At 35.1% G+C, this 23,953-nt stretch overlaps 2 protein-coding genes and 1 long non-coding RNA gene across 5 annotated transcripts; all 3 read left to right on the forward strand.

Annotated features, from left to right (window-relative positions):
• The first annotated feature begins 2,580 nt into the window (after window positions 1–2,580).
• On the forward strand, window positions 2,581–7,016 carry LOC112197243 (serine carboxypeptidase-like 18). The gene is made up of 14 exons (XM_024337862.2): window positions 2,581–2,853; window positions 2,954–3,099; window positions 4,074–4,150; window positions 4,242–4,364; window positions 4,700–4,802; window positions 4,928–4,965; window positions 5,246–5,347; window positions 5,446–5,532; window positions 5,622–5,768; window positions 5,851–5,922; window positions 6,049–6,167; window positions 6,296–6,409; window positions 6,520–6,574; window positions 6,668–7,016. Exons 1-14 carry the CDS (start codon window positions 2,693–2,695, stop codon window positions 6,749–6,751), a joined length of 1,428 nt encoding a protein of 475 aa, XP_024193630.1. The 5' UTR covers window positions 2,581–2,692; the 3' UTR covers window positions 6,752–7,016.
• A 2,765-nt stretch (window positions 7,017–9,781) lies between these two features.
• Window positions 9,782–11,895, forward strand: LOC121052499. 3 transcript variants are annotated; one of them, XM_040517689.1, is made up of 4 exons: window positions 9,782–9,988; window positions 10,072–10,134; window positions 10,918–11,259; window positions 11,381–11,895. In XM_040517689.1, the coding sequence occupies exons 3-4, from the start codon at window positions 11,247–11,249 to the stop codon at window positions 11,875–11,877; spliced, it is 510 nt and encodes a 169-aa protein (XP_040373623.1). In that variant the 5' UTR covers window positions 9,782–9,988; window positions 10,072–10,134; window positions 10,918–11,246; the 3' UTR covers window positions 11,878–11,895. The 3 variants fall into 3 exon arrangements, with proteins under 3 accessions (XP_040373623.1, XP_040373622.1, XP_040373624.1); XM_040517688.1 differs by having other exon boundaries at window positions 11,098–11,259; XM_040517690.1 differs by having other exon boundaries at window positions 11,098–11,259; window positions 11,399–11,895.
• A 2,109-nt stretch (window positions 11,896–14,004) lies between these two features.
• On the forward strand, window positions 14,005–15,035 carry LOC112200345. The gene is made up of 2 exons (XR_002936285.2): window positions 14,005–14,226; window positions 14,876–15,035. It is a non-coding gene; the product is annotated as an uncharacterized LOC112200345 (long non-coding RNA).
• The last annotated feature ends 8,918 nt before the right edge of the window (window positions 15,036–23,953 follow it).

The raw sequence follows: 23,953 nt of genomic DNA on the forward strand, positions 1-23,953 counted from the left end.
TTGCTTTATGGAATTTGTTGCTTCATTTCATTTCTTGACAGTTTAAAAACTTAATTCTTTTTTTGCTTGGTATATAGTGGTAATGATGAGTTACGCGGACTTGTATAAGAGTACATTCTTATACGGTTATTGGAATGCATTGCCTCTAATACAGTTATTGGAGACATTGCCTCTAATACAGTTATTGGAGTTGCTTTGATTGAACTATACTAAACTAGCACCAGATCTTTACCATGATGCATTATTATAGACATGTACCCTAGAATGAGGATCACTTATATAAGAATGACTGTTGACTTACTCTAGGCCTAAGAGCCATTCTAGTCGCACATGAAATGTTCTACCTGGGTCTAAATTGTATGAGTCTTGTAATGAAACAAACTGTTCTGGCAGAATGGGTTGAAACTTGCAAGCTTTGAATGAAATATATAGTTCGTCTTTAAGACTTATTTACATCAGTGACTCTTGATCTGCATATCGTACTCTTCTGAAGAGAAGTCTCTTTGTAAAAACATTGATTTATCAAACGTATCCTTAATATAAATGGGTTTAATAACCAGATAATATGGTAATTTTGAATTACCCCAGCTTCTGTTGTGATTACTTTTGCTCCTCTTACTACACTATCTCTGTGCTTGCATCAGATGATAATCCATCTAGTTTGATAAGGCATATATTGTTACATCAGTTACATGTACATAAGGAAAAATTTAATTTTTGTAGGAAGGTAAACTTTTTTACTGGTCTATCTTAGTCAAATAAACTGCATCCATGAATTTGCAGTAGAAATATCAAACGATTAAAATAGTTAATGTCATTTGAGTTGGTGAGAAAATAAAATCATCCTGATGGGTTTATAACCAATATTCCTTTTGCATCTGGGAACCTCATTTTCATAACTTGTACTGACATTGTGTATGATTATTTTTTAACAGCGCAATATGGATATGCATCTATTTATGGGGAGCTACCGCAATTTGAGATGAAGAGAGACCAGACCTTGTTAGCCCCATATGCTCCATCACAAAGGCCTTGGGAGACCATTTTTAGTGGGTCATCACATAATCTTCTACCCCTACCTAAATTGTGTTTAGAGTTTATGGAATCGCTGCTAGAAAGGAGGACTACCACAGTAGAATAACTTGATTCATTGCCCTCTACTGCACTGCCAATCTCAACTTCAGGTGAGTATCAGAAGATTTGTTGTCTGGTTGATATTGATCTCTGGGGCAGAAGGCAAAACTGGTTGTTATTATATAAATGACGACAGATTTAGTAGTCTTGGTGAGGATTATGGTCTTGAGTTTTGAGTTCCTTGTTGACCAAGTACAAGATCATGAGAAGAAGGAATTATACCTCCTACTCCCATCGGAGGGGGCAGTTCCTGCAAAGTTTTGTAATTTTATATCCGAAAGAAAATCTTGTAATTTTGCTGAGTTTGTATCGAGTTCTAATCTATGCTGAGAATTATTTAACAATACTCTGAACTCTATGCCCTGCTATGTGGGAGTCAATACAGATGTTTTACACCTAATTGAGTCGTCAAGTTGTACCCGATGGAGTTGAAATAGAGGAACCATGTTTAGGAGTGTGATAGCAAGAGTCTTACTTGGGACCTTTGGTAAGGGATCCATTCCAGTTGATGAACCAACTGCTTGGAACCTTGATGGCTCAGTTTCAGATTTTGTACCAACAATAGGCGCTATACCCTAAAGCCCTAAACCCAGTTGGGAGTTTAACCTTACAATTCTAGTTGTCGAAAGTTTTTTGTTTTTTGGCAAAAAGTTGTTGAATGTTTAGCAGCAGCTAATTTTTCAGTGTTCACTATTGCGCATGCATTGAGGAAAGAAAAGGTTGGATCCCGTCTGATTGATTCACGTGCTGCTTACCCATCAAAACTCTGCTTACCTATCCATAAATTATATGATATTGAGGAAACCTTTAACAATGCGTTTATGCATGAACAAATTAGTCTCAGTTTTTTTTTGTACCACAATTGAGCAATTTTAATTTACTTTTAGACTTTTAGTTGCTTGGAATAAAATGTGCACGGGTTTTAGGGTAATATTTGCTAGCGAATTTTTTCAGTTTGGCTATAATAAAACAGTTAAGCTTCAAATTTCAAATGCATAAGTTCTGCTTCTTATAACTTCTTTGGGTCATACTCGTAATAATTTTTCTATCCAGTTTAATTCTCTCTCTTTTTCTGTGTCCCAAATGTTTCATTTGGATCAGCTAAGAGGGCGTTGTGTTCGTGGGTTTGTTCTGCAGTTTTTGTTTTCTTTGTTGCATTAAAAAAAATGCATAAGCTCTGCTGTTTGTAACACACTGATATTGATCTACTCCGATGGTTTGAATATATTCATGAAAAAAAAAATTAGCAAACATTTTTGCCAGTCGTATGAAGTCATCGAGTTTTTCAGGTAAAAAATGATGCCACATTGCGCGCACACGTGCTCGTAACGAAGTGTCATCACCAACTACACACTTTCTCATGCCAGTTGCACTAGTTCGCTGCCGACACACTTACTAGTTACTTTACTCGTCCCTTATATTTTCACCACTTCTAATGTAGCACATTTCAAGAGACTACACCAATCCTGTTGCACTTCCTTTCATCAACTTCTAGTCTTCTGCTTCATCAAAAAAACTTCTAGTCTTCTGCTGCATTTTTGCAGAAGAGCCATCAACAATGGCATCAGAAAACCTTCAATGTCTTAAGAAATATATCGGTCCGTTATTGTGTTTGCATGTAGTTCTTTTGTCAAGTTTGTGTGGGATTGCTACCTCACAAACCATAGTCACCAGTTTACCTGGTTTTGAAGGGGACCTGCCATTCACACTAGAAACTGGGTAAGTTTATATTAGCTGCTGCATTTGAGTTTTTTTTTTTCCTTGATAAACTCTTCAACTGGAGATTTTAGAAGCAGTACTGAGTAATTGGGTTTTGTAGGTATGTGGGTGTGGGTGACTCAAACTCCTCCCAATTGTTCTACTATTTTGTTGAGTCGACCAGAAGCCCTTCTGAAGACCCTGTTATGATTTGGTTAACTGGAGGCCCTGGCTGCTCTGTTCTCTCTGCCTTCTTTCTTGAAATTGGTACGAAACTTTTATACAATTGTTTAGTCTAGCTATTTCAGTACATACTAGTTCAAATACTAATTACTAGTCATGGAAAGTCAAGATATGGTGAGGTTAAGTTTGAGAATTGAACTAGTAATAAGATACAAGAAAACATGAATAGCAGATAGAGAAGTGCAACTGTCACCATCATATACATCATAGTTTACTGCATACTAGCTTAGCGTGTAATGTGTTTCACAATAATTTCATTACAAATTTCACTCTCATATCATGAAACAAACTAGTTTCATCAAGACAGATTCTTTCTGTTGATATTAGTTGCTCTATCACTAGTAAAATGCTCACAAAACAGAGAAAAGAAAGTTTCACGTACAAAAACAAAGACTAGAAATAGTGGAGCTTAGATTGTTGGTTCTGTGGAGTGCAGACAAGGTGTTAGCGAAAATACCCAACTCAAATATTGTAGGTAGTAAGCTAACCATCTATCAAGCATTTTCTATACAGATATGTGCTTATAGTTGAGTCTATGTCATGTCTGACATGCACTCTTTATCTTTCAGTGAAACTGAACTAAGACAATGAGAAAAACCAATTTTAATCTTGTCATTACTCACTAGTACTTAATAGGAGTGCTACATCACCACCATTTTTTCATAGATTAGTTGTCGTTCTCAGTTGTGCAAGGACCATTTGTCTCTGCACTCCCAAATTCCCAAGCTAACTTAATCCCAGTCGTCATCGCGCCAAATCATGACTGAATACAGAGTATTTGTTGATACAGAAATGGGTTTGAACTGTCCAGGGAAAAACTCCAAATTAAAAGCCAACAACTAGAATACTACTCAAGTACTTCGGGCTTATTCATTGACATTCTTTGTGTCTTAATTAAGTCTAGTCCATTCAGGCTCCTAGTGACAATGATGGAGACAAGGAGGAATGACATATATTCAAGAATTTACAACATTGATTATCTTTTTACATTTTTGCAGGTCCACTAGCTTTCACATATGTAGATTACAATGGAAGTCTACCCTCACTTCATCTGAATCCATATGCATGGACACAGGTGCACAGTTTCACAGTTCACATGCTTGCTTCAATACTACGCCTTTTCTGGCCATGTTTATCTAACTCAAGCTTAGCATTGATTTTTGCAGGGCCTCAACATAATATATGTAGATTCACCTGTTGGCACCGGATTCTCTTATTCTACAACGCAAGAAGGTTACTATATAGATGACGAAGGTGCAGTGGACCAGATTGTTGAGTTTCTGAGGAAGGTATGCTGAATGTCTAGAGAAAAATTCTAACAGAACCAAAGCCCCTAAACTTTGACAATGATGAATAAAGTATGAAATCTTCGTACCCAAAACAATGTTATCAATACAAATGTAGTCATGATTTTCAGCATTTTAATCCATAAACCTCTTTTTTCATGCATTTTCTGTTTGGAATGACAAGTGTTCATACAAATTACCAAGATGTCAATTATGTCAGAAGCCATCACCTTACTAAGGAGTGAACACAAAGAATGCAAAACCATAAATGTTTTATGTATGTTTCATATGGACTGCTGTATTGTTAAGGCTTATTTATTTCCTAAATTGCTATGCAGTGGCTGTTGGCTCATCCTCAATATTTGAACAATATACTCTACATTGGTGGCGATTCTTATTCAGGAATTCCTCTTCCTATAGTAGTACAAAAACTTTTTGATGGTAAGTTGCATACTTGATGACCTTTGGAGGTCTGTGTTTTTAACTTTTCATGGAAAGTAAATTTAATATGTCCATTATGTATTTTAGCTTTTTCTTACAAGTTTTCCAACAAAATTTTTATGCAGGTAACAATGCTGGAGTGGCGCCCTATCTAAACCTTCGAGTACATAATTCTTTTCTCCAGAACTCAATTGTTTTTATTTTGCTTTAAATTCCAGAACTTTGATGCATTTTATATGCATTTTAGACATGCATATTGGTTGCTTTAAGTAGGAAGAAGTCAAAACGCTTTATACTTATTGGTTGCTCGATGAAAATGAATGATACTGCTGAATCTTCTCAACATTAGATATGTGTTTTATAAAATTTGTAAATTCAACTCTTGTTTAATAACTCTGAAAAAAATAACAGGCATAATGATATTGAGCTTTGTAATGTTATAGGGTTACATACTTGGAAACCCGAAGACTGACGACTTCATTGATGTCAACTCAGTGACCCCATTTGCACACAGGTTGACACTCATATCAGATGAACTTTATGAGGTATTCCCCATTTGAAATTTTTTCTTCAGAAATTTTTCGTTTGGAAAATTAGTTCAAACTAAATCAATCATAAATTTGATGTATCTTTGGTCTTTCAGTCCACCAAAGAAAGCTGCGGCGGTGATTACGTTAATGTAGATGATAACAACACAGGATGTGTGACAGATCTTGCAACAATTGATCAGGTCAGAGAGACTAAAGCTGATCTTTAGTTTGATGCCTTTGTGCCATTACTATGGTCTATAGAAACTAAGAAAATCATTTGACATTTCAGCTGCTTCTTCAAATTAATACTATGCATGTCTTGGAACCCAATTGTCAAACGGCCTTACCAAACAACAGAGAAGAAGAAGGAAGAAGATCAATCCGAGAACTACCTGAGAATTTTCTAACAGAATCTACTCCTGCATTGTGGTGCCGGGTAACTACTCGAGTACATTCCTTATGAGAGATTTGTATCGGTGAGTTAATGAGTCTAACTTCTCTACTTCCTCCTTTAACAGTACTACAACTACGTGATCTTGGGTGTGTGGGCTAATGACCACAGTGTCCGCAAAGCTCTTAATGTCAGAGAGGTATTTAGTATGCAAACTTCTAATTATTACCTGAAAGGAAAGTTATAAGATGCCAGTTGAATAATGTATGACCAGTAAGTACCTAGCAATTTCTCAGCAACTGATTAATGTCTTGATTCTGAACAGAACTCCATTGGTGTCTGGAAGAGGTGTAATAAGAGCATAGCTTACACAAAGACCGTCACAAGTAGCGTTGAGTATCATAAGAATCTCAGCAACACAAACCTTCGAGCTCTTGTATACAGGTGACATATCTTGTAGCTGCAAACCACAATTGTCCCGCTATAAATTTCTTTCTGTCATTCAGTTTTATATTTCCTGGAATAACTATTAAGAGACTTCTAAAACAATGCCTATAAAACTTTCATTGCAGTGGTGACCATGACATGTCTGTTCCACACATCGGCACCCAGGAGTGGATCCGTGATCTTAATTTGACAAATAGTGAGATTTGGCGGCCGTGGTATGTAGATGGTCAAGTTGCTGGGTAAGTTCAAGCAAAATCTCTCAACATTTTATTGCTTTTGTGTGTTCTTTATATTCCAGAATTTTGTTGCAAAAATTCTGTGACTAATTTTCTGTACTTTCCTCATGCAGATACTCAGAAAAGTTCTCAAACGTTGACTACAATCTGCAATATGCTACTGTAAAGGCAAGAACTACCCCTTAGTTATTTTCCCTGTAGTTATGGAAAGAAAGTAAATTATATGGAAGTTGTAAATATATATGTGTGCGCTTCATGCAGGGTGCGGGTCATGCCGCTCCAGAGTACAAAGCTAAGGAATGTTATGCGATGATTGATCGGTGGCTCGCTTATTACCCTCTCTGATCCATTTTGCAGTTTGAAGGATAAATCTTATGGTACCCTTCTTTAACAGGAATTTTATTGGCTTGTATATTAATAAGTACCATATTATTAGGGGAACTGTGAAATTGCATAATTTGGACCTCAATAGAGGGCATATTTTAGTGCAGTAAACAAATCACTCTTCGAAATTGTAATGCATTGAAACCAAATCTCACAGTTGATCTGGGACTGATATACATTTGAAAAATACGTAAAATGTATATTCTGAGTGGTTATGCCATGATAACTCAGTTGGATCTTAGCTGCTAATGAAATGGCTAACAATTTTGGTGAAAAAAATGGTATATATTGTTTAAATGGTTTTGACAAAGATCTATCTGCTTTCAATTGATGGGAGATTAATTTAAGAATCAAACTATACAGAATTGTCACAAACACATAGTATAGGGTACAAAAATACCGATGCCTCTTTCTTTGTGCCTTTGAAGGGTCTCATGGGGAATGGAATATCTCTTCACATAGGAAAAAAAGGAGTTTCCAATTATCAGCAGTTACAGGTGATTATTATTCCAATTTTTCAGAAATTATAGTTCCTAAAGAAAATTGAGACACAAGTTATGATTTTTATGCACTAATCACTTAATCAGTAAGAAAAAGTATTTAGGACTTGCTCTAGTTTGGAACCTCCAAACTACTCCTTCCTATTGAACCCACGTAGCTAGATCTTAGATTAAGTAGTCTAATGATGGTGGGCATTAACTACTCAAACAATGCATATAAAACAGGAACAAGCTTAAATTCTTAAGCTGCCAAACCTGCTCATCTCTCAGTACATCAGTCACTGATAGTATTAGATTATGTACTGCATATAGTCCAAGACACTTTTTTGTGCATTACTGTTATTGATTTGTTGTTGCAGCTGCAACTATTTCCGGAGTCATTTCAAGGGTTAAATGACTATCAACTCATTTTCCATTTTATTCAAAATACCAAGTTCGGCACCATTTTGAATAGGATCTGGGATAAAAATTAGGAGCTCCATACGTTCCAAATCTGTTAACAAGTCTATTATTAACCAAGGGTAATTAAACCTTGGTCTCCTCCTCCAGTTGGTTGAAAGCTAATATTGATGGCGCTTTTGATAAGAATTCATGTTCTGGCGGCATCGGGGTGATAGTGAGGGACTCTGATGGGTTGATTGTGGGTGGTTGTTGCTGCAAAGTTAACATGGTTTTGTCTCCGGCATTGGTGCAAGCTCTAGCTGCTAGAAGGGCTTGTCAACTTGCTGTGAGTAATAGCCTTTCTCCTATTATGTTTGAGTCTGATTGTCAGAATTTGGTGAGGGATATTATGTCTCAGGAGAAGGATGCTTCAGGATATGGAGGTATTGTGGAGGATATTTTCTTTCTTCATGATTATTTACTTGGGTCCTCTTTTATCCATGTGTATAGAGAGTCTAATTTTGCTGCTCATATGTTGGCTAAATTAGTTCTAAATTCTAGTTTTGATGTTTCTTGGAGTGGTCAGATTCCCTCTAGTCTTAGCAACTATGTTGCTACCCATTGTATGAATAAAGTTCATCAATAAAAGCTTGACGTTCTTCTCTTAAAAAAAAAAAGTCTATTATTAACTAACGAATTTTTTTTTTTTTTTGGTTCTATGTCATTTAAATGACCAACTATGTTGGAAATTAGAGTACATGCATGGTAAAGGATCCTCACTTTCTCCATAGTAAACTCAATCTAGCTACAGAATGGAATACAACAATGTTGGATGGTCTTCCACATGCATCCAGTAAAAAGTTATAGTCCATGGTAAAGAGAATCTAGCTAGAGAATGGAATCCGTACAGCAATTTACATAATGAGACCTTAACTATGTCACAAAATAACTAAAATCAAACTAAACCTTCTCCAAAATTAATATCCATATACGCCACCGATTAGAATACTTTTCAAATAATCCATGAAGCAAAAGACATCCACGACACACACACCCATCACTCATGCTAACTAATAATCTCTGCACATGAGACTTCTGGACTCCTTGTTACGGAGCATCTGTGGCTACCGCACCGACCCGCTCAACCTCAGCACCGTCATCCATGCTCTGTGCGACTCCAACTTTCTCGAAGAAGCCCACCACCGCTTTGCCCACTCCATTGACTCAGATTGCGTCCCTAACCAGCGCACCTGCAACGTCATCATCGCTAGGCTACTCGATTCCCAAACCCCACACAGCACGTTGGGTGTTCTTTGCGTTTTGAGTGCACTGAAGCCTGATTTTGTTGCCTCTTTGGTTAATTACAACCGTCTGATGGATCAGCTCTGCTCGCTCCGCGGTCCAATAAGGCTGATAGAGTGTTGTTTGATGAATGGTTATTGCGAAATTGGCGAGTTGGGTAATGCACAGAAGGTGTTTGATTAAATGTGTGGAAATAGTTATTGAAAGATTACTGGGGGGCAGTAAAAAGATTATTGAGGGGCAATAATAAGATTATTGGGGGGCAGTAATAAGATTATTTATTTGGATAAACCTACTAAAACTTTCAAAATTAAAAACATCTTCATTTTTCACTAATTATTGATCCCTAATAAAATTGTTATTGGGGGGCAATAATATGTTTATTGGGGGGCAGTAATATGTTTATTGGGGAGCAATAATATGATTATTAGTTATTACTAGGGGCAATAAAATCAGACGTCGGAATCCGGTCACCAGTCCGGTATCCGGATTCTGGTGACCGGTAGCAGGTAGCCGGTTTCCGGTCACCGATCACCTGATTCCGGTCACCGGAGTCAGGGCCGGTCATTAGTCACCGGAGTCCGGCAAGGTCTTTGATGACTTCTCTCACTAAGTAAAAATAAATAAATAAAATACTTATTAGGGAAATAATCTTTTAGAGTGTTTGGGTAAGTGGACAAAAAGTGAGGGAATTTAAACAAAAATAAGGATTTCCCAATTTCTTAGGACTGTTTCTAGCGTTTGGATACTTATCCCATGAAATTAGCAATTTCCACGGGAAAAAAATCATGGAATTTGAGGGCGCAGATTCCTGACTTGAATTCCTCTCAAGGTAGGTGTCATTCTTCAATTCCATCCCAGCGGGAAATCTCATTTTCCAAAGAGCCAAAATAAAAACATGCTGCTCTAAGTTTTGATCCAAAACAACTCTATATAAAGCCACAAAACTTGCAAGACCTGGACTCCAAAATTTGCGATTGTTCTCATATTTGAGTTTTCTTCTGCTGCTAAAAAGGTGGGTTCCAATCCAATCTTCTTATGTATAATTGTTTTATGTATTGAAATTTAATTTTTCAATGGGACTTTGATTATGGCTAGGTTTTGCAATCATTCTTGTCGTTGAGTTTTCTTCTGGGGACCCTCTCTACTACCGCTGAAAAGGTTAGTCCTTTTGTTCTTTTGTTTTGTTTGTCTGATTCTTTTCTTTTGCTTTCTCTAGTATTCCGTGTGCCTTGTTCTTTTGAAGTTTAATTTATCTGTTGGATTGCTTGTTGATACATTGCGAGAAACATAATAGCTAATTTATGTATAAGGTTACAATTGAGGTAAACTACCGGGTTCCCATTTTGTCATATTCCACTTTTAAGTTCCTTTACGTATGCTTTGCTAGAGTTTGATAGGCCTTAGGTATTGCAAATCTTCATCTGCTTATGTGCCTCCATCTATTTTATTTTAGTTCCTGCATCAGTGGGAAATCTTCGTCTATATCTGCATCAGCAAATTGAGCACATATAATTACATAAAGAAGTGGTTGTTTTCTATTGTTTTCATTCTCATAAATTTAATTGCTGAGAATCCAAAATAGACATAGAGAAGTGGCTGTTTTCTATTGTTTTCATACTCATATATTTGTATATTAAAACGGTAAGATCTTTTATTGTTGTATTCTCCTTTCTCTGCATATACAAATCGTTCTTTAACCAAGTTGAGAAGAGATCATTGAACTTCATGAAATATAGATTGTATTAGGAACTTCTGTATGCTAATGTTTACAAATTGATATGTGAATATTCTGTGAGTATACAAATCAGGAAGACAGGACCTTGAAAATGCTTGCTATAGTTTGATTCATTTACTGAGCATTGTCTATATCTTTCATATACTGACAAGGACTATTGTGAGTTTTGATTACTGCATTGTAATTGGGGAGTGTTTATGTTTCAGATACTAAGCATTGTCTATATCTTTCATATACTGAAAAGGACTATTGTGAGTTTTGATTACTGCATTGTAAGTGGGGAGTGTTTATGTTTCAGATATTTAATCATTGTTGTATAAGAATATGAATCTGTTAATGGAATAAATCCATAAAGTACATGACTATGGTTTTCCTTACAAGTTTAGGACGTAAAATTTTTGATGGGAGCAAACAAAGTTCAATACCTAAATAAAGGCTGAAGGTCCCTTCTCTATTCATTATATACACACATACATTATTCTCAAACCCCATTACGAGAGTGTCTAAGGAGATTGCATAGAGAAGAAGAGCTTCAATGGCCACAAGAGGTTAGTAATTCTGTTCATCAATATTTACTTAAGATCTAAATTGTATTCATTATGTACTTGTGTTCTCATGATGAAGCTATAAGCTTTCGGTTTAAAAGAATCCCAAATTGGGATGATATAGTTGATTTGTGTGGCAAAGATACAGCCACTGGAGAGGGTGCTGAAACAGGTTTCGAAGCCACTGAGGTTATGACTCCTCCTACTAATGAAGATAATCATGTCGATTTGGAAGGTGATGACCAAGCATCAGAAGATATTCACATCATTGAGAACATTTCACCGAACCAAGCAAGTTCTCAGAAAAAGAGAAATGAAGCAACAGTCTCTTCTAGTGTACCTCCTCCAAAGAGAAGAGTTACAACTAAAGATGTCTTGGGTACTTCTGTGGATAGAATGGCTTCATCTTTTGAAGAACTCATTCATGCTACTACAAAAAGTCTTGCCCCGAAAGATGTATGGACAGAAATCATGGCAATAACAGATCTTTCTAGAGAAGAACAAATAAAAGCATGCGCTTGGTTTATAGAGAACGACAAACAATTTCTCATGTTGAAGGAAGTCTCAGTGGAAATGAAAAAAGATATGGTGTTGATGTTTATTTCATATGGATCTGCATAGGATCTCTTGTTAACATGATAAGAGCTGGTACTTTTTTTTTTTTTTTTTTGAAAATTATTTTTGCTCATTTAGTATTGTTAGAACATAAATTTGGATTTTCCTAGCAAGTAAATTTGGATTTTTAGCACATGTGTTGGTCTAGTTTAAATTTGGATTTTACATTTTCATTGCAGTATTGATTATGGTATTTCTTCAATCAGTTTATCGTTTATTTATTTGATTTGATTTAAATCCATTGACAAAAATTAATCCAAACACTAGAATTCATAATTCTTGTCATTTTAAAAATTCTATATTATGAAATCCAAACAATGGAATTCTCAATTAATGAAATTTAAATTCATGAAATTGTAATTCCCATGATTTTAGAATTTCTGTGGAAATTTAAATTACTCTATCCAAACACTTATTTTGGTGGAAATTGAAGTGAGGAATTTAAATAACGAATTTCTTCATTTTTTCGATAGAAAAATTTAAAATTACCAATATGATAATGCCAAAAGAAGGAATTGGCTTTTAAGAATTATGAAATCCTCACTTTTCAATTAAATTCCATCATTTTTTCCCTCATTCAAACACACTCTTACAGTATTTAATTTTCATTTCCAAAACAATGCTTTTTTCTATTTTATCTTTTTATTTGTTTTAAACTTTCTTAATTTAATAAACATTTCAAATCTTAAATAGATACAACCAAACAACTGAAATTGCAATTAATGAAATTTTAGATTGATGGAGTTAAAGATTCCATCATTTATAAATTCCTATGGATTTCATAATTTTCTCATCCAAACGCGCCGTTAGAGTGTTTGGGTAAATGGACAATTTTTAAGCTAAAATTGGGTAAATGATCATTTTCCTAAAAAAAAAATTATGAATAGTAATAAACAAGCAGCAAAATCTCATTGTGATAATGTTAACATAGACAACCATTTTGGTCTAGCTGTGTCCAAGGATAAAAGTGAAAGACATTGTGTTATATTCAAGACCCAGAATTTCGAAATAGAGATGAGAGGTTGAGTTGATGCAAACAAAGGTAAAAAGAGTGAAAAAGAAAAGGAGGAAACTGCAACAGCTAACAAGTGTTGAATATATTTGTAAAATTTTGATTACTTGTATTTTGTATTTGAACAAAATATAATCGAAACCACAACTTGTTGATTTGATTAATTTGCAGTAGCAAATGAAGCATGAACATATCAACTTAACTCAGCAAACTTGTGTACTTAGTTTCTGAACTTGTTCACTTCTTACATCAACCAACACTTCCCTTATATAGGGTACAAGATTAACCTACAAAATATCTAAGATGAAAGCATATTAAACTAGATTAAAAGTACTTTAGATACAAAATATCTAACTTAATTTTAGTGGAGCAAACAGTAATGCAAGTGGCTGTAAAATATCTTTCACCGCAGCTAAGACTTTCACAGCAGCAAGTTTCGCAACAGCGAACAGATTCAACCTTAACGAACAAACTTAGTTATTCCGCGAACTATTATTCGGAAACACTATCTCAGCAAACTCGCTTCCTACTTTTCCCCGCAGTGACGTCATCTCGCAAGCGCACTTTTAGCGAACATTTGTAACTAACTTACTTCGCGAACTTTTCTCCGCGGTGACCTTATCTCGTGAACGCATTCATCTCGCAAACACACTTTAGCGAACATTCGTGTGAGATCCTAAATTTTGAAGTTAGTTAAATTTTATTTTTGAGCTTAGAAGTGGAAAGTAGAGGTCGCCACGAGTTCGCAGCATTTTTCGGTGAATTTTTCAGGTTTCTGGGCTATTTTTTAAAAAAATTTGAAGTTTGTATAGAAATCACATTTAATTGGCGACGTGGCGCATTGCTATTGGTGGGCATGTATTACTTGCTGACCAAGAACAGCAGCCCCAAACGTGGTGCATTGGGCAATTTGTGCTTTAGATGTTGACATGTGGTAGATAGACATGAAGCAATCTATCAGATTCGGACATGTGGCACACATGTGTTGGAAAATTAGTTATGCTCTGACACGTGTCATTCATTCATGGACCAAAACTACAAACTTTACCTATTATGTCAGTTCAATCAGGCCTATAAATAAGACCCAACCAGATCATAGTTCCCCAACAATTTTCGGAGGGCTTCTCTCTCCTACATTTCTCTCTTTTCATTTTCTCTCTCTAGAACTTATTTTTGTCATATCTTTTAAACCGTAAGTTCTATTTAGGATCCGTTTTCGCCTACAGATTCGTCTTGACAATTTCTTTCTATTAGTAGAAAGAAAATTTTGATTTGGTGACTTTATTTTTGATGATCTAGGGGCTTGATTTTGTTACATATCGTCGACGATTGTTGGAAATAAGGTAGGGGGATCTCGAGGAAACTTTTTATGATTGTATATTGATTTTATGTGCTTCGTGTTTATATTATTTTGGTTAATATTATTTTAAATAATTTTTTTGATGATATTTGAATTATATGTACTAGATGTACGCTGATCGATGTAAGTGCATGTTTTCAAGGAGGTTGTTATTTATCAAGTATAAAGGAGTTGAGGAGAAATTATAGTATTTGGTGTTGTGGGAATTATCTTTTGTGTAGTTGAGTCTGAACATTGTAGGGATCAAGCTCAGACGAGCCCGTGTGCACATTTAGGTTTAGAATACCGGCAGTATAATTGTCGATATATTTGGGTGATTTGGGCTTGGAGATCAATGTTTCAGACAAGATGACTAGCAAGAGGGGATTGAGGGATTTGATTGAGTCAGGGGGTTAATTTATATGTTTGGATATTCAAGTCACAGTTGCAAAACTGTAAAGTACACGGTATGGGACGTGTAGGCTGGCATATTCTAGTATATAAATTAACTGGTATATAAATGGAGTTGGATTGCATCATTGTTTGATATGCATGTTATAATTGAAATATATGATGATTTTATCTTTGGTCAATTATCCATGAGGAAGTTTTATGTCCCTATTGAGCCTCTGGTTGAGCTCACCCCTTAACAGATTTTGCAGGTATGGATTCAAGATACTAGAACAAGAAGTTCCGATATGTATATAATGTCAAATGGGTTGTGAAATTTGTGTTTTCTTTATGTTTGTTTGGAATAAAGAATAAGTACTAGTGTACTATCATAATATATGCTTCCGTTGGAATTTTGAGATCTTGTTACCTAGTTGTTAGTCCATGATTTATTTATTTATTTATTTTTATTTTTTTTTGTCACATTTTGATTATAGAGATTTTAGTTCTATAATTAAGATGTGATTCACACCTTAACTCGAGATTTTAAGAATAGCTCGAGTTAGGGCGTGACAATTCGAGGATGGAGCAGGAAAGCATTAATTCTATCAACAAGCAGCCTACAAACAGATGAGCTAAGATGCAGCTAATACCTAATTTACAATTCTAAGGACAACCATAACAGACCATAATATCCATCCATTCCATCATCATACAACAGGTAAATTCAGAGAGGATTAAGTACAACATCGGTGAGATCAAACAGTTTGAAATAGGGATTTTTTTTTTTTTTGGAATTAATATATGAATACTGAAGGAATTTGTATCTAGAGATAACAAACATATTTGTATTCGTAGATCTAAAAACACTACTAGAATTATGGCCTCAGACATCAGTCAAAAACCAATGAGAAACAAAAACCCGACCGATGTCTTAGTGGGTGATGAGAAAGATCCGGAAAATCCAGCCGATGTCTAGTATTAGTTTAGATATCGGTTGGTCATTATAAAATGATGTAAATAGGTTTAAATGATAACAAACTTGCATGTTTTACTATTGTTAAACCCTCATTTTATTGTATTTAATGCTTAAAGAAATATAGATCATACAGCACAACTTTGAATTTTAACATTGTTATGGATTAAGAAACGACGACTGATACTGTTACAGACATCGGTTCCCATAAACATTTATTGTTGTTCATGATTTTGAAGCGTAATTTTCCACATATACCACGATTTTAGATTCAATATACAAAGTCTAGTATTGTATGAACCGATATATTTACTTAGAATAACATCAGTGTGTAAGGAAAAAACGATGTTAATTATTTATAGCACATTGTTTATATTGAAAATACGATGTCTGACACTCAGTAATATATCATTTCTGACAAAAAATCGATGTCTGTATATTTTAGTAACATTGACTTTCATTTTGTAACTGATGTCTGGTACTCAGTAATATATCGTTTTTGACAAAAAAATTGATGTATGTATATTTTAGTAACATCAATTTTCATTTTGGAACTGATGTATCTCTATTACTGGACATCAGTTTCTATCGTTAAAACTGATTTCAACTTTATATCTAGACATCAGATTCTATAAAGAGAATAATGTCCACAAAATATGTAGCTGCTGCTATAAATTGCAATTTCAATAGTTGACAAGAGTGATTTGATTATTGGGGTATTTTATCTGAAATCATCATCCTTAACAGTTTACAAAATGGGCAAAATAAAACCCCAATTCACCTACTACAAGGCTAGCGTAGCAATTAGTATTCATTTTTGTTCATAATTGCTACAAAAAAGTTAATCAAAAGCTAGCCTAACTCAAAATCAAGAAATTGGTCAGAATCTACAGCAGAGTCTGTAAGTAGTCGGCTACTTCAATGCGCACCTCTTCAAGTTGTTGTTGGGTATACTCTTTCCGATCCTTTACCGTCCACTACAAATATATATAAGAATGTAAGTCATAATGAAACGCTAATATTTAAAACAAAGTTTTTTGTCAAATTACAATGCTTATACCTTGGTTGAAAACGAAAGCGTGTCATCATTAATAATATCATTCATGTACCGCATAACATAATAGCCACACTCAACTCCACCTTGCTGCTTAGGTGCGCCCTATTTATTCACGTTATTGAATTAGAAAGAGCATTATCACAGTAAATTATATATTGTAACTCGATCAACCACATACACAATGTTTACCGGAAGTAATTTTAATTTAGGCACTTTGTTAAGTAACTTTTAACCGCACTGCATGCACCGCCACCAAGGAAATATTCAGCAAAAATATTACTGCGCCACCATCACTATGCCTCCGCCTAGCCCAGATCTCCATCCAAATCCCAGCCACCGGAACAGTCAGCTCGATCTCCAATTTGAACCCAGGCAGCCAACTCATTGGCAGAGAAAATGAGTCCACAGGACCACGGATCGACGACGCTTCAACCACAGTGACTATATCCCTCCATCTCATCCCTCTAATCAGCCTGTCCCCAGGGCCAGCCTTGCTGCTGGGCAGTGTTAGCGACTGCACAGGGCATAACAGAGAAGGGGGCACCATATTTTTTAAATAAGATTTAATATATATATATATAATATATATATATATAGTTATATATAATGATAAGTAAAGAACATTAAAATAATATTGCAGATTTCTAGACGCAAGCTGGGTCTTTTCTTCTTCTTCTTCTTCTTCTTCTTCTTCTTCCAACTACACACACGACGTCATTATTCTAGCGTCTCTTACTCTCTTCCAAACCTTGAAATCAAGCAAATTCTCTTTAAATTGGTTTCATCGGTTATTCAATCCTTCAATTTTTTCTCATCATTTATCATCACCCACTCTTTCTCCCCTCTATGCTTTTGTTCTTCTACAGTGTTCATACAAATTCTTCGGCTTTCCATCGATGTAGGCTGACATACAAATCAAAACAGGTATTGGGTGTTTTTCAATTTTGATATTGGGGTACTTGATTTTTGGGTTATGTTGATTTCTAACAACCTGCTAATTCGTTTTCAATTTTCAATATTAGGTGCAATTGGAAGTTGGAGTTGCAAGTTGATCTCGATCAGAACACAAAAAATAAGAAGGAACAAAGTTGATTCCGCGTTTTATTGTTCTATGCAAGTATTTACATTCAAAGTTTAGTGGACTTATATTTGGCTTCACTTTAGAGATCTCAATTATTGAAGACTTTTTTTTTTCATTTCATTTTATTGATGAATAATTGAATATACAAGTTATGTTATTTTTCGACCACGACCTTGAAAAACTTAGGACCGGCCCTGCCTGTCCCCAGCCACCCCATGCCAAGGCTTGCTACCTATCCCACCATCCAACACACCCAATCTCAACTAAGAACATATCCAACCCAAATCGAATGAATCAATCGCAACATCGGCCAAAACTAGGCCATCACAGTCCTTGCCATCTGAGAGAAACATCAAGAGACAAATCTTGTCCGATTGCACGCGCCACCCTCGACGAGCCTGGAGGCCCACGCCGGCGAGGGTGCACCCCTAGACAAGAGAAGTTATCGACGAGGGGAAACCCTTGCTGTCTAGAGAGAAAACGAAAGCGGAAGCTTCTTATGAACGTGGACTACGTTGATCATTGCAAAACAAATGATCGAAAATGTGCATCTTCATTTTATCCACCAACGATCAGACCTAAGGCCTTCCCATTACAAAGCTTCTTTCTACTTGGTCACGAGGCTAAGGGGGATGATAACAGTACGTACATATCCAAGTCAGCATATCAAGTTAGCACCAATAGAAAGGCTCAATAAACTATTGTTAGCTAGTTTTTATGTCATTCTATGAGTGATATTATTGGTTAAGATCACCACGTACATGGTAGTACCATATGGTACTCTGAGACCACAGAATACTTCCTCATAAAAGAGGGCGTTTAGCTAAAGATATAGTGTTAAGTTCCTTTACGAGCATTAACGAATCAGTACAATAAATTTAGTAGTATTAATCTCTCTTGCAATGATAGACTAGCTTCCTATAAAGTAGAACGATAGAAAACTCTACGTACTCTCAGTTAAAAAACTAATCGACTACTGCTTATTGAAATTTAGTCCATCATAATTATAGAATTATAGAATAAATGTATTAATGCGCATGCGCATTAATCGTAATTGCATTGGAATGCAGACTTTCTCAAATATATTTTGTTAGCAATATAGACAACGTACTATACAATATATGCTCCTTTATCACTAATGAAACAGATTCTCTCTAAGTGGTTGTGGGCGGCTACTGTTCACCTAACACATTACACATTACAATATATATATATATATATGTATATGTGTGTGTGTATATATATATATATATATATATATATGTATCCTCAGAATAAGGGAATTTGGAGCTAGCTGCACACACAAAGTCTTCAAGTTCATCAACTGCTACTTACAGGTGTTTCCATACAAAACAATGCACCAGTATTGTTTATAACTCCAATGGCAAGCTAGCTTTGTTCAGAATATACAACAGATAGTTTTATAAATCTAGTAAAAAAAAAATCTCTGTGCCTAATTGTTTTGCTATTCTAATATATGCTCTGAAGATTAAATATTATTGAACTAGTTGATTTTTTGTACTAATTATCACCTAGTTTGCCATAATTAATTGGGATATTTTCACAAATGGTGTATGAACTTTAGGCATTTTTACACTTTGGTGTACCAACTTTCATAACTATCAGAATGGTGTATCAAGTTTGCTCCAATATTTCATTTTGGTGTACGCTGTTAAATTTTCAGTTATCTTTCCGTTATCTTTACAAAAAAAAAAAAAACTGACAAAGCTAAAGGAAAAATAATGGAAATTTTTTTTTTTTACAAAGATAACGGAAAATTTAACGGCGTACACCAAAATGAAATATTGGAGAAAACTTGATACACCATTCTGATAGTTATGAAAGTTTGTACACCAAAGTGTAGAAATGTCTAAAGTTCATACACCATTTGTGATGTTTTCCCTAATTAATTTGCTTGCTTGGAGACATACATATATACCTGAAATAAACATATATACTTGTATATTGACCACGCCAACTTTGAAAAAGGAAAAATATATATTGTAATTGAATCAGCAATGTATAGCAACACAATATGGTGGTAAAAGATGAGCTTCTTTCATCATAAGCTAGCTCCAAATATAGGAAAAGGTTCGTGCATGACAGTTATAATTTTGGCGGGTACTAGTATTTTTTTTTTTTTTGGAAGGAAAGATTCATTCAGGGCAAGGCCCGAACAAGTACTCATTACAACAAAGTAGGAAGGTTGACTTCCAACTAAATCCACAAGACGGAAATAGCGACAAAAAGCAAACCCAGAAAGGAAAACAAAAATATGCAGCAGTCGACCACCGCCAGAGTCAAATCGCAGCTGCATGTGGGCAAGGTAGCCCATCATTTCTCAAAACCAGAGTCAGGGAAGGTGGTGGCGTTGACGCCCATCTCAAAGGACCCACAATCCACTTGGCAAGTGAGGCTGCATAGTGTGCGACCCTATTCGCTTCACGGGGAATCCATTCCCAACTGATGTCATCAAAGAAGGAGCTGCGTTTCCTAATTAGGTTGATGATCGGAAAGGTTTGCCAATTCTTACTAGGTGTAGCATTCTTCAAATCTGTGATGATTTCCTTGGAGTCTGATTCAACAATGACCCTTTTTAGATTCATGGAGATAGGTAACTCAGCTCCAGACATGATTGCTTCAGCTTCCGCAATGGGAACTGAGGCACAAGCAGCCCGAGAAGCCGATCCAATGAAGTTGGCGGGTACTAGTAAGAAAAGAATACTAAGCAGTAATCATTTTATCCATTTTTAATAACCTCCAATATCTTATACCTGCATAAATATATATGTCTAAAAATGTTACCAATGAAAAAAAAAACATATCTTAACTTCATTAAGATTAAAGATTCGGACACCAATGAAATAAAGAGTCTGTGTGTGGGTGTGTATTGGGATCCATAAAAATAGTTTAACAATGACTTAATTAGGATCACAACTTAATAACCTGTTTTGATATAGTTCAGAACGAATGACAAGTTATAACACAACGTACCCATTTTTTTTAGCATATATCATGTATTATATATCACAGCTACATGAAGTTCATATATTGTCACATTAATACCTAGGTAACAAAGCTTTCCAGAACTTTACAATTTTGCCTTAATTAATTAATGTAACTTCTATAAAGTTACCATATAAGTTTAATTTAGACTTTAGCTTTGAACCACTAGCACATCTCATGTAAAATGAATTTTTGCATCCAAAAGTACACTATGCTAAGTAGTAAGACATAGTTTATTAGTTTTGTAGACTATATGGAGCATCTTGCGAGAAGAAACATACGCACACTTAATTTATACAGATAAGCTATTATATATTATGCACTACTGTATTGTGCATGCTAGATTAGATGCAATGTAAACAAGAAGTGGGTAATATAAATGGACTTAAAATAATAGCCCTCACTTATCTATGGACGAGTTATATATTAGCTAGTAATAGGGGATGCATGCATTAAGTAATAATTGAATAATACATATTAATTAAACATAAACAAGTGTCATCTATGAAATTACTCCCTAGACCCTAAATCTCTACAACAATGATCAGATATTTTATAAACAACTCAAGCATATACTCCATTTATAGTTTTCTTTGATGCTCAAACACACTGACATATACTGCATTATCGTTATTGTCGTTACTTCATTCATATACCTATTATTCCCGAAGTCTTTTTAAGGTAAACAACTTCCAACCTACTTGTGAACCAAACCATGAATCAAGTACCAAACTATAAATCAAGTGGCTAGGGAATAAATGCCATTTTGTTGTTGTTTTTAAATGGTTGCAAAGACGAGGAATATGGCTGAAAGTTAAAATATATTACTAAACCCATACATAGATCTAGCATTTACTAGTTATTTAACCGGGAAATTAAAATTCAAATCGTAGGATATGGCTACACCAATATATATCTCTTAGTTTCGTGAAACAAGTAAGGTAGATAAAGATATAAGGTGAATTCCCCTTAGGTGCATTATTCTATCAAGTATCAACTCACTAATTTCACTAGTTAACGAGTAGCAGACTAGATGTAGACAAGGTGTTTTAACTTGTAGATTAACTTTCCACACTAATAGACTATGACTATATCATTAGAAAACTAGTCTACAAACGCATGAAGTTGATTTATCTTTATACATAACTACTCTATCACACTTAGAGAATATTTGTAATGACATTACCTATACTAAAGCGCTATCTTCCCGTGAATAGTACCGGCTATATTGATTTACTTATTTGCCCCTCTTTTTTGTTTTATTACGGCTATGCCATGGTGATGTGTTGAAGGATCTAAAGAGCCAGGGTCACTGGGTGTTTCTTCGCGTCGCACAGAGAGAGAGAGAGAGAGAGAGAGAGAGAGAGAGAGAGAGAGAGAGAGAGAGAGAGAGAGAGAGAGAGAGAGAGAGAGAGAGAGAGGGGTGATATTTTGAGACTTTGGTGAAAGGACTGTGCAGGCCTAATAGATTTGCAGATGCTTTGGAGATTTTGGATATTATGAAAAAAAGAGATTTTGTTGATAAGAATGCTTATGGGATTATTACTTGAGAAAGAATGATGTTTATAGAGTTGATATGTTTTTATAGTATGAAAGAATCTGGATTTTTGCCTATTGCTTCTATCTACACCAAACTGACGCAGCAGCTCTTCAATGTGAATGAGTATCAAAAAGGTTGTGACCTGTTTGATGTGATACTTGAAAGAGGAGTGTAATATAATACCAGCTCCAATACTTCCATTTTTGAAATATGTATATATTCCAGTTTTTTTTTTTTATTTGTTTGAAAAGGGTATTGATTTCATTAGATTCAATAGTCATAAGTAAGGGCTAGAGCCTAACATGCACTTTAATAGGAAATGGACAAATCCCGAACTCTATCAAGCAAATGCAAACTCATCACATATCTAGTTTGGTTAAAATACCAGATTTTATAATATGTAAAATGACAACATATTTGATAAACGACATTTGTTAAAATTCAAGGTAAAAAAAAAAAAAAATACATACCCGCAGCATCGCGCGGGCAAACCGTCTCGTTATCTCTAAACTACTATCTCAAGCCAATAATTAGAATGCTCCTTAAATGATAAAGTAATTAAAATTTAAACAGACTCTAGCTTCATGCGATTTGTGGACGGCTACTGTTCACCTAACACAATACTGATACACACATGTACAGTCAAAAACAAAGTCTTCATGTTCGTTCATCAACTGCTACTTCAGTAGCTAAGCTTTGTTCAGAATATGCAACTCATATATAGTTTATAAATCTCGCTAGCTAGTATAGAATCTCTGTCTCTAATAATCGATTCTGGTTTTCTAAAACAATGTTCCAAATTAAGAATACCCATGATTGGACCACTACTTGTTTAATTTATACCGACTCTAATTCTATTTTTGGTGGGATACCTGTCACCTAGTTTGCCATAATTTGCTTACTTGGAGACATTCATACCCAAAGCACACATATCTACCTTGTAAATTAATATACGATACCAACTTTGAGAACGAACAAAAAAAGTAATTAAATGATTGATGTGGGCAGTGAAGCTGCATGAAAATAATGCAGCAACACAATTATTTAAAAGATCACTAAAATGCAGGCGTATATAATTCTGAGAAAAAAAAAAATCATAAGGTTCCCATCAATGACAGCTCTACTGGACTTGTGGGTAGGGCTAAACACATACATTGCCTACTGGCATGACAGCAAGCAGCAGATTGATTCTTATGTTATTAAGGATCTTATATAATCATTACTGAATTATTACAAAAACATGCAGGATTTAGGGCATTTCTAGTTCAACTTCACCCCGAAGAGATTACAATTACTTCCTCCATCAAATTTGCTTCGTGATATTTCCAATCATTTTAATGTCATGCTAGTTGACAGCCGTTATAAGACCCGGTCAAGAGTTGTTATTTAATCGATATCATAATACATAAAATGAGTATAGGAGAATGATTCTTGTGGCCGCCATTACTCTTGCTGAAACCCATCCTTGTCATCCTGCGTACATATTTTGAATGTAAGATGCAAATTATTTATTTTGAGAGCAAAATTATTATCTTAATTAGAGCAAATAGCACTCCCCCTTCTTCTCAATAATTATTATCATTGTTGTAAATGCATTCAGCATTTAGAACGTTATTCGAGTAGACCTTACACATAAACCTACAGTCAACTAATAGAGATTATGAACTAAAATATTCAAAAG

The sequence above is a fragment of the Rosa chinensis genome, chromosome 4 (genome assembly GCF_002994745.2).
Source record: "Rosa chinensis cultivar Old Blush chromosome 4, RchiOBHm-V2, whole genome shotgun sequence".
Lineage (NCBI taxonomy): Eukaryota > Viridiplantae > Streptophyta > Magnoliopsida > Rosales > Rosaceae > Rosa > Rosa chinensis.

Bases quoted from the DNA above. Each gene is read 5' to 3' on its own strand.
- LOC112197243 (XM_024337862.2), top strand. From the start codon at position 2,693: ATGGCATCAGAAAACCTTCAATGTCTTAAGAAATATATCGGTCCGTTA. The intron at 3,100-4,073 runs GTACGAAACTTT...ACATTTTTGCAG, and splicing joins TGCCTTCTTTCTTGAAATTG to GTCCACTAGCTTTCACATAT. The intron at 6,575-6,667 runs GCAAGAACTACC...CGCTTCATGCAG, and splicing joins TGCAATATGCTACTGTAAAG to GGTGCGGGTCATGCCGCTCC.